At 38.6% G+C, this 11,616-nt stretch overlaps 2 protein-coding genes across 2 annotated transcripts in view; one reads left to right on the top strand and one right to left on the bottom strand.

Annotated features, from left to right (window-relative positions):
* Positions 1 to 11,616, bottom strand: part of LOC138308929 (uncharacterized) — a 65,310-nt gene that overhangs the window by 25,103 nt on the left and 28,591 nt on the right. The window lies entirely within an intron of this gene.
* Positions 47 to 6,064, top strand: LOC138308718 (uncharacterized). Its single transcript, XM_069249746.1, has 6 exons — positions 47 to 170; positions 1,543 to 1,671; positions 2,675 to 2,815; positions 3,481 to 3,635; positions 4,148 to 5,239; positions 5,738 to 6,064. Exons 2-6 carry the CDS (start codon positions 1,552 to 1,554, stop codon positions 6,015 to 6,017), a joined length of 1,788 nt encoding a protein of 595 aa, XP_069105847.1. The 5' UTR covers positions 47 to 170; positions 1,543 to 1,551; the 3' UTR covers positions 6,018 to 6,064.

The following is an 11,616-nucleotide window of genomic DNA, read 5'->3' as shown; positions in this document are numbered from 1 at the left end:
TTTACCGTATAACTAATAAACTAAATACAATTACAATAGTATCTTGGCAAAATAGCCACACAAAATGTAATAAACAATTTAAGGATATATCTGAATCACAAATGGTATCTCCCTGACTTATGGCGGGAAACGCAAAGTGAAAGTAGACCAGCGCCGATCAGTCTGTGAAGGTAAACAGTCATTCATAGTGTCATTGACATATCTGCACGTGTACAATTTAAACATAGGTTATGTTAATAGCTCGGCCTACGCTTTTTCTACGACTGCTCTTACATATACATGTATAATTTCATCCTCGATACTCCAGGGGTTCCGATCAATTATGATCTCTACACCCCAGGACTACAGTATCTCATAGCAGGGCTCGAATTTCAGACTGTTTTAGGGCCTACTTGCTTTTTGCAAGTAGATATACCAGAAAAGCAAATGAAAAAATATATGCACTTGCTTATTTCAGCAAGTAGGTTTTTTCATGGACAAATGTAAAAATGACATATCGATTGTGAAACATTATTCTAATGGAAAGTATGAAGACACAGTTCTTACAATAATGTTGTTGATATACTGTACATAATGTACACATACACCTCATATATATCATCATGCAAAAATAAATGATTTTATATTTAACAAAACTGTGATTTGAATTCCGATATTTAATTGCAAGTTAATTTTTTTTAGCAAGTACAAATTGAGGGCATGTACCTGGTTACCAATGATCGACCCAATCCAATCTCGCTACACTCCTCCCTCCTTTCTCGAAGTCTTCGAGGGCCCTTAAAGATATACAAGACCCTTCCAAACACCAGCACCATGGGTTATTTAGTTGGGCACCAATTCTGTAACAGGAGGAGAAAATGTAGCGACCAGACCGGGATTCGAACCCGGGACCCTCCGAACACTAGCTGAGTGCTTTACCGACTGAGCTACCTGGTCACGATGATCGACCCAGTCAAATCCCACTACAGATATATAAATTAGTCTACATTCAGTGGGTCTTTGACTTACCAGCGCACTAAACACCTATGTTCTGAACAGAACATATTAATACAATGCACATGTTCATCATAAATTTCTACTGCATGGAACTCATTTTATTGCTAGATTTTTAAGAAAACTGAGATTTTAAACTCAGTTATTAATTTAAAACTTTAAGTTTATCATAATCATCGTTTCTACTACATGGGTTCCGTCGAAGAATCGGTTGGTGTGGTTTGTACATAGTGCTAAGTACATGTATGGTGTCTGTCTCTCAGCTGACAGAGTGGGTCAGTATGGTTTGTACATTATAGTGTTAAATACAGTCTCTGTCACTCAGCTGACGGAGCATATGCTTCTTGGCTCAGTTGGTAGAGCATGTAATACAGTTTTTCACACCGGAGACCCTAAGGCTCGATTCCTGGTAGGCACACTCTGATGATAAAATGTTTGTGACATTGATCAATTGTAACATACATGTACAGCTCTGAGTTTTGGATACTTATTTATTTTTACATTTAATTTATAACATTTCATCTCATATGTGATTTGTCTTATTTTAAGTGTTAAAAGATGCCACAAGAGTTCCAGGTGCTGAGATGTTACCAATGTTCCACATTCCAAGTACATCAGGTGAAGAAAGCCAACAAGTGGAGCTGTAAGATGTGTGGGGAAAAACAGTCCATCATCAAGGTATATACTACTACTTATCCTGAGGACGGTTGTTGGTTCAAATAATGTAATCTTCTAGGCCTATTGGGTATTTCAAATCACAAACTGTATCAGATATTGATATACATTCATAAACTAAAGGCATGACCCCTGCTCAGGTACCTGAGAATTATTTGGAACTATACATTATGTATATTCATTAAAAGATGATTTACAAACATGTTTAGATTGGGTTCTAGATAAAATAATTGGTTATTAAAAACAAATACCATGTATATATACTTTGATGAAGCATATAGATATTTTCACCAGTTTGATCAAGAACCAGGTGCTACATCAGAGTAAGCTTCAGAGTGGTTGTCTATATCTGCATGGATCCTCAACCCAAAATGCTGAAATGTATCGAGTCCTATTTATATTTTTTGATCAGGTGTTTGGTAGAGGAGCATCAACTGACTGGTTGTCTAAATCTTGATCCTCTACCCTAAATACTGAACTTTATATAGTCCTATTTATATCTGTTGATCAGGTGTTTGGTAGAGGTGCAGCAACTGACTGGTTGTCTAAATCTTGATCCTCTACCCTAAATACTGAACTTTATATAGTCCTATTTATATCTGTTGATCAGGTGTTTGGTAGAGGAGAAGCAACTGACTGGTTGTCTAAATCCTGATCCTCTACCCTAAATACTGAACTTTATATAGTCCTATTTATATCTGTTGATCAGGTGTTTGGTAGAGGAGCAGCAACTGACTGGTTGTCTAAATCCTGATCCTCTACCCTAAATACTGAACTTTATATAGTCCTATTTATATCTGTTGATCAGGTGTTTGGTAGAGGAGAAGCAACTGACTGGTTGTCTAAATCCTGATCCTCTACCCTAAATACTGAACTTTATATAGTCCTATTTATATCTGTTGATCAGGTGTTTGGTAGAGGTGCAGCAGCTGACTGGTTGTCTAAATCCTGATCCTCTACCCTAAATACTGAACTTTATATAGTCCTATTTATATCTGTTGATCAGGTGTTTGGTAGAGGTGCAGCAGCTGACTGCCGACACCACGTCCAGAGACTTAACACACTGAGGGGAGAAGTAGAGCAGGCCTCGTTAGAAATTAGTCCTGACCCTGGAGACCAAGACCAGACGGAGATATCACATCAACAGGTTTGTACATCCATATCACAGTCAGATACTGTACTTAGTAATCACTTAGTAACATCATGATTTAATAAAAAAAAAATACATGTACAAGTGTATTTCTGGAGGTATTATAGTAGACGAGTACCAAATTATTGTTTACATAAATACTTTTGTTTTATTTATGTTTAAAAATATAGACCTTTTATTGACTTTTGGTTGTGGTATTAAGTGATTTGAATTTCAGATTAATGTTTAAAAGAAATAGTTGGATGATCGGGTGGTGTAGTGGTTAAGCCACTCGCCTTTCACCAAGCCGGCCGGGGTTTGATCTCTGGATCGGACGTGAAAAGGTTAGGGGTCACCTGTCCGATCAAGTGGGTTTTCTCCGGGCACTCCTGTTTCCTCCCACAGCTTGCATAAGTTGTATAACTTGTTTTGTAATCGATGTAAAATACATAAAGTTTATATTAAAAGAAATATTGGTGACTTTGCAGGGGGAAAAAACCCTCTTTGATTTAGAATTTTTTTCTTTTTTTAATTTCACAAAAATTACTTTCATTTAATACTGTTCTCTGAAATATCAGTAATAAATAAATACGTTGTGATAAATCATAATCAATGATAAGAAATAAAATAAGAATTAATCGTACTAAACATCTGACTTCAATGTGTTCTGCACATATTTTCAGAGCAATGATTGTAAGGACGTGAGTACTACTGGTGACCGCTGGTCAAAGTTTGTGACCTCTGACCCGGCGGAGGATGATGATGAAGATGGTGAAATTGATGAGAAGTTCACTACAGACGTGGCTGAACTGAGACAGAAACAAAGGACAAGGAAAAGGTATTTAGTATTTCTCATAATGTGTGGTGTGGGGGGTGTTGGAGGTGTTGTTGCACATTTTATTACCCATGCAAAACCTGTTCTGTTTGGTCATGCTTTGATAGTTTGAAGTGATATTATCATTTATATTCCATCCTCAGTAGTCCAGGGTTTACCATCACTGTCATTATATCCACCCCTGGATAATGTCATACCACAACTGAAGGCTGTTCTGGAGAAAAAAAGTCCAATTCCATGCAGACAGAGATTTCCTTTGAAGATTACAGAGATCAGAGCAATGCTCAATTGGATAGCAACACAGTCAACCACTGTGTACCAATATTCAATTCTTTTTATGGACATCAAACTACCTGTCTTGTTTGTTTTCACACACAGAGCCTTCAGTTTTGCTGTGACATGGTCCAGGGGTGAGAATTACGACAGTGATAGTAACCCCTGAAATATTGAGAAAAAGACAACACTTGATCTTTACAAATGTGTGTCTGTAGAATATTCTATGGTTATATTTACAGGAAGAGAAATCAAAGAGAATATGAAGATGAATATTCCCAGCAATCTCAATTTGTTCACAGAAGTAATCAAAATCCAGATGGAAGGAATTGGTGTACAAGGGGAAACAACTCCCCTGAAGGGTTCTGCAGGGATGTGAGGGGAAGTGAAATAAAGGAGAACTTTGGTAACCTTGGAAATTTTGAGGACGACAATTCTTCTCAGGAATACTTTGAAAAACCTCTTCCTAAGAAAAATTTTCATGCTATGAAATCTGTGTATTCTTTCAAAGATCTCAATGAAGGTCAAGGTCATTTGTTGGAAAAAGGCGGAAGTGCAACAAAACCAAAACCATTTGGAAGTGGAGACCAAAGTGAGGGTTTGTCTGGTGATGTGCCTGACCTTACAACTAGACAAAGTCAAGGTTATAATCCGGGTGTTAACATGGGTCAAATCCTGAATGAAGGGAATACTGATCATCAAGGTCAGGATGAAGGTCAAAATGAAGGTCAATGTCTGCAACAGTTTCTTAGCCAACAAAAGAAAAGCTTTGATAAATTTGAAAGCCATCCTCGAAGTGTGATAACCAATCAGAAAACATCAAAATGGAGTAAGTATGAAGATGATTCAGATTCCAGTGAGGAAACAGACACTTTTATAGATAAATCAGTCAACATGTATAGAAAAGTAAAAAATTCTGATGAAGATGATGATGGTACGACATCTATACAAAGTACTGCCATGAATAATGAATGTACAAGAACTCACCTGGATGATGGTAGTTCATCAGCTATGACTAGCAATGGTGAAAACTTGAGGCAAAACCAGCACAAAACTGGGACAGGAATGACATTCTCTCAGAGAAGAGGCCATGTCTTAGAAAGTAATGATTTTGAACAATATAGCAACAGACAAATGGGAGATAACTCTTACAGTACTAATCAGAGACAGTTCATTTGTGAAAACTTTGTAAAAGGACAAGAAAACAAACCCAGTTTACGTTTGTACACTGCCTTACCTGTAAGTAGCCGTAACCATGGGAGGGTTAATTCTGCCCCGCTGCCTGTTAGTAGCTGTAACCATGGGAGGGTTAATTCTGTCCGCTGTATGGTAGGGTAATTCTGTCCCGCTGCCTGTTAGTAGCTGTAACCATGGGAGGGTTAATCTGTCGCTGCTGTTAGGGTACAGGGGGTCTGTCCCGCTGCCTGTTAGTAGCTGTAAATGGGAGGGTTAATTCTGTCCCGCTGTTAGTAGCTGTAACCATGGGAGGGTTAATTCTGTCCCGCTGCCTGTTAGTAGCTGTAACCATGGGAGGGTTAATTCTGTCCCCCTGCCTGTTAGTAGCTGTAACCATGGGAGGGTTAATTCTGTCCCGCTGCCTGTTAGTAGCTGTAACCATGGTAGGGTTAATTCTGTCCCCTGCCTGTTAGTAGCTGTAACCATGGGAGGGTTAATTCTGTCCCGCTGCCTGTTAGTAGCTGTAACCATGGGAGGGTTAATTCTGTCCCGCTGCCTGTTAGTAGCTGTAACCATGGGAGGGTTAATTCTGTCCCGCTGCCTGTTAGTAGCTGTAACCATGGGAGGGTTAATTCTGTCCCCCTGCCTGTTAGTAGCTGTAACCATGGGAGGGTTAATTCTGTCCCGCTGCCTGTTAGTAGCTGTAACCATGGTAGGGTTAATTCTGTCCCCCTGCCTGTTAGTAGCTGTAACCATGGGAGGGTTAATTCTGTCCCGCTGCCTGTTAGTAGCTGTAACCATGGGAGGGTTAATTCTGCCCCGCTGCCTGTTAGTAGCTGTAACCATGGGAGGGTTAATTCTGTCCCCCTGCAGTCCACATCTACTAAATCAATGTTTGTAACTGATGATATCACTGACGAGGACCTGATGCTGTAGAATTGTTTCAATGTTAAGTTAATCAATAAATAATTGTGTTTACTTTTCATCAGACTTGTGCAGTTTATTAATTGACTTAAGAATAAAAAGATTACTTGAACTGAAAGACCCATATGGTTTTATAGCACAGACTGCACTGGCAATGTTGTCCATCTGTCAACGATCAACTTCCTTATCTTTTGTTTTTAACTGCTTGTCAATTTAAAACAACGTATTGCACAAAGTATTCGTAAGGATGAAATGGATAAGCAAACCGCGACAGTTAGGCAGGGTATTTACAAAAACAGCAGCAACAGACATTTTTTTTCTCCAAATGCACATGATATATAGTGTCTAAGCAGTTTGGATGAAAAATATTGGGGTACCACACAGGAATATCACGGTCGAAAGCGACTTATTTGGTATTTTGATTATATAGTACAACTTGTCTTACATGTATGTGAATATCGAGTTGATCACCAACACAAGGGAAAGAAGAATGAAGCTTTGCAATGGAAGTGTAGTTTCGCTAAAATCACATATAAATATACATAATGTGTGGACTAAGCACATTTCCCGTAAATGTGATTCGAAAGTGAACAAATGGTGGGACTGACTTGGTGGAAACACACAGTATAGCAGATCCTAACAGTACTAACACTAGTAAACATAATGGCATGGTTAATTGGTGACAGAAATACGTACAGAACCTGTGGACTTGCAACAAAAAATGTACAATGTTTTTGCATATTTTGCCAAAATTTACAAACAACACAACAATCTACGAGTCAACAGTAATATCTAAGGTTAAGACGGATGCATAGACACTTTAATTTATATCAACAATACGTTATGTTCAAGTACACCTTAAGAAGTGATATATAGGCATTAAAAAAAATCACTTGTTTAAACAGGGTCTTAAACTGTAATTATATTTAAACGTCCCATTAACGGGTAAGGTCATTGACGGACGACCTTCCCAGTATGCGATGCGTTGTGTGTGTGTATGTCTATATGTCACTGTGGGTATCCTTACACCGGATATTGGTATCGACGAGGCGAGGCCTGTTGCAACAAGGATAAGTTTTACAATATTTGCACAATTCTAATGTAATTAATGTATCTGTGACTATTGTCCAGTTCAAGCTTATTACATATCGCGTCCGTATACGATCTGTCAACCCCCAGCGTCATATATTTATTGAGGAATAGACAGGAATCCAGGATCACATGTAGGGGGTACCGCAGTGAAAAAGACGGTTTAAAATAAATCACTGATATAGATATTTAAAGCTTTCCTGAAAACGGAATTCATTTTCTATGGCTAATTCACGTCATATGAAAGCATCTCACGCCCCAATGACAAATTTGAGGTCATGAAGATTACGAAATAAATAAGGGAAAATCATGTTGTGTACGGAGGCTTGCTTGTTGTTAAAAATCAAGTGTACGGAGGCTTGGATGTTGATTGTACGGCAGCTTGGTTGACGATTGTACGGAAAATTGATTGATGAGTTGAGAAACGCAGCTTTTTAAGTCAAATATTTCTTTCTAAATAACAATATATAACGTTCTATATGATTAATCAAATTACTGATTGAAACGATACGCAATGTAGAATGATTATTCATTTTGATTTTGATCAATTCAGGCAAAAAAACTGTTCTTTTCAATTAATTTAAGCCTGGGCAACAAAAAGTATTAAAGTATTTATATGCTCCACCGCCGACAGAGCATAAATGACATTCATCATTTGAACAATAACTGGTATTTAATCGTGTTTATATATGCCTAATTAACACAAAAAATAATATAAAATAATTTATTTCGCCTTTGGTGCATACGCAATCAGTACTTCATTCCATATAGAATATAGTGTCACGGATTTTTTTTCGGGAAACAATTAATTATTTTTCATATTTTTAACTTGAAGTAAAATTAAAAGCTCAGACTTTTCAATGGTGGTAATGGTGTAAAGTAAGTAACTTTTATAACTGAAGAAAAATACTAAATCGTCTGCTCCGGATTTTCATAGTGAAAATATACCACTTGTCAGCGGTGGAGCATCTTTAAACATTATCTTTAGATATCTTTCTTGAATGGGCTATCTTTCGGTACAACATCTCTCCTAGAAATGTGGATTTTTCCGACCTTGTCAATAACAGGTATTGTTTTGCCCTCCTCTCTACAGAGCTCGGGTGTGATGAGTATGCACGCGCTTCTTATTATTTTCCCGTCGACGTAGCTCTAATGTCAAGTCACTATGACATTCAATCAGGTGGCAGGTAGCCATACGGAACGTATCGAAATTTTCCGGACAGTAAAAACAAATGTAAACGGCCAGCACCTGTAAACGAAAAGAAAAAAAAAGAAAAAATGGAAATACGTATTCTTAGCCATGGTTTACAATTTAATAGTAAAATTTACTATTACTATTACATTATGACATTTCCACCAGGTGAAGTTGTATTTCTTATTGCGCTACATGGTTAATACGAGTACATTCCTCCCTCAAAATGATCCCCTCCGTTAAAGAACTTAACAAAATTGCCAGCAAACAAACAAACTGATATTGTATACAAAATCTACAGACTAACCAACATTCATCATCTTCGTCTGGTAGGCCTACTATTCCATTGGCATCTTTACACGAGATCTACGAACACATAGACGTCAAAGGAAAACTTTACATCTGTCTTTTGGACGACTAGACGCTATCTGTTTTAAAACATATTGTTAAGTTTTGTCATTTTAGTTATGCCAAGCCCCCGTACACCATTTTTATCACATAAACCAAGCCCCCGTACACTAGTTTAACAAGCCCCCGTACACAAGCTAAATTTTGAGTCGTCTTGTTGAAACATCCGTGGCCACGACAGTACGAAATTGGCCTCAACATGAACTTCCCATCATAACCCGTCTATACAACCCAAAAATTGTAACCTGGAACAAGCTAGTTATTCAATATCACGAACAATAGTTCACAGTCGATTTCATTGCGGTACCCCCGTACAGGTGACCCTGGATTCCTGTCTATTCCTCAATAAATATATGACGCTGGGGGTAGACAGATCGCGTACGGACGCGATATATAATAAGCTTGAACTGGACAATAGTTACAGATACATTAATTACATTAGAATTGTGCAAATATTGTAAAACGTATCCTTGTTGCGACAGGCCTCGCCTCGTCGATACCAATATCCGGTGTACGGGTACCCACAGTGTATGTATTTGGAGAGGTTTGTTATGACTCTGGTCTTTTCTATGGTGCCAGCTCACGTAGGATGACGCCGAGCATGGCTAACAGCGACAAATGAAAAATGAACAGAAAATCTGTATAATTTAAAAATACAGTGTAAGTGTAATTTAAAATCATTGGGTGGGAAAACGTTATATTGAGACCGGGACTGGATGGGAAAACGTTATATAAACAGCTATAGACCGGGCCTGGATGGGAAAACATTACATAAACAGCTATAGACCGGGCCTGGATGGGAAAACATTACATACACAGCTATAGACCGGGCCTGGATGGGAAAACATTACATAAACAGCTATAGACCGGGCCTGGATGGGAAAACATTACATACACAGCTATAGACCGGGCCTGGATGGGAAAACATTACATAAACAGCTATAGACCGGGCCTGGATGGGAAAACATTACATAAACAGCTATAGACCGGGCCTGGATGGGAAAACATTACATAAACAGCTATAGACCGGGCCTGGATGGGAAAACATTACATAAACAGCTATAGACCGGGCCTGGATGGGAAAACATTACATAAACAGCTATAGACCGGGTCTGGATGGGAAAACATTACATAAACAGCTATAGACCGGACCTGAATGGGAAAACATTACATAAACAGCTATAGACCGGGCCTGGATGGGAAAACATTACATAAACAGCTATAGACCGGGCCTGGATGGGAAAACATTACATAAACTAGCTATAGACCGGGCCTGGATGGGAAAACATTACATAAACAGCTATAGACCGGGCCTGGATGGGAAAACATTACATACACAGCTATAGACCGGGCCTGGATGGGAAAACATTACATACACAGCTATAGACCGGGCCTGGATGGGAAAACATTACATACACAGCTATAGACCGGGCCTGGATGGGAAAACATTACATACACAGCTATAGACCGGGCCTGGATGGGAAAACATTACTTACACAGCTATAGACCGGGCCTGGATGGGAAAACATTACATACACAGCTATAGACCGGGCCTGGATGGGAAAACATTACATACACAGCTATAGACCGGGCCTGCATGGGAAAACATTACATACACAGCTATAGACCGGGCCTGGATGGGAAAACATTACTTAAACAGCTATAGACCGGGCCTGGATGGGAAAACATTACATAAACAGCTATAGACCGGGCCTGGATGGGAAAACATTACATAAACAGCTATAGACCGGGCTGGATGGGAAAACATTACATAAACAGCTATAGACCGGACCTGGATTGGAAAACATTACATAAACAGCTATAGACCGGGCCTGCATGGGGAAGCGTTATATATAGACCGTGCCTGGAATGGAAAACACTATAAACAGCTATATAGACTGGGCCGAGGCACACCATATTCTTTCTACTCCTGCTTTGTATGCATCATAAGGGGAGAGGGACGACTGATTTGTTAGTTGTTATTACAATTGTGCATAATGTGCATAATCTAAATATATATATATAAGGTATTTTGTCCGTGTTAATTCATAAATATTTACAGTATGCACTGACATGGACTCAATAACCATGCTTTCTAGTATTATCATTATCAGTGTATAATGATAGCACAACACGTGCGGCGATTCTGTTGTTACGTGTTGTTTCACGTGCTCCATTATCATTATACCCTCATTACCTCAACAAAATAAAAATCGATTTCTTAAATAAGTGATATGGACACATAAACGTCATGTCTCTTCCAACGCGAAATAGCGAAAATGAAGGACAGCTCAATACTGACGGAGTGAAACGAAGGGAAGTAACTCTGGTGGATCAGAATGACCAGAGTGAGGGGTGCCAAGTTTACTCCTTCTGTGGTTAGGAATTAGATTAAGGTTATGTCGGGGATCATTTATAGTTGTAGAAGCAATATGTTCCTCACACCAAAATGATCATAAATATAGATAATATAACCGACTTGGCTATAACATAAGAATTCCCTACCGTGCGATACCTTTAACACACATGAACAGCCATCCTACTGGGTCGATGGTCTCTGACTATTTTGTACAATTTGTATTTATTACCTGGGCGTTTCCCCGGTCGTATTTTGTGCGCACTGCACCACTGCATCAGAACTATGACTATATATTATGTGTATACTGTGTGAACTTTTCATGTGTTTGTAGACCATTAGTGATGAAACGGAAATAAAATAGAATCTACTTAAAGAAATCGGTATGTGTCGATAAAAAAACCCAGTATTTTTTGAGTATATGGATATCAAAGTGATTTTCATTCGTATAAGGTTATCATTACATATATCGCCAGCATGTAAACTTTCTCATACCTCACGTCTATTTAAGTTATATTTGTATGTACTCAGGCGTACAGATACACGGCCCACTGGAGGGTGGTTTT

This window comes from Argopecten irradians, chromosome 15, assembly GCF_041381155.1.
Source record: "Argopecten irradians isolate NY chromosome 15, Ai_NY, whole genome shotgun sequence".
NCBI classification, from domain to species: domain Eukaryota; kingdom Metazoa; phylum Mollusca; class Bivalvia; order Pectinida; family Pectinidae; genus Argopecten; species Argopecten irradians.
Note: the sequence above shows the minus strand (reverse complement) of the source record. Positions and strands in the feature narration are given on the sequence as shown.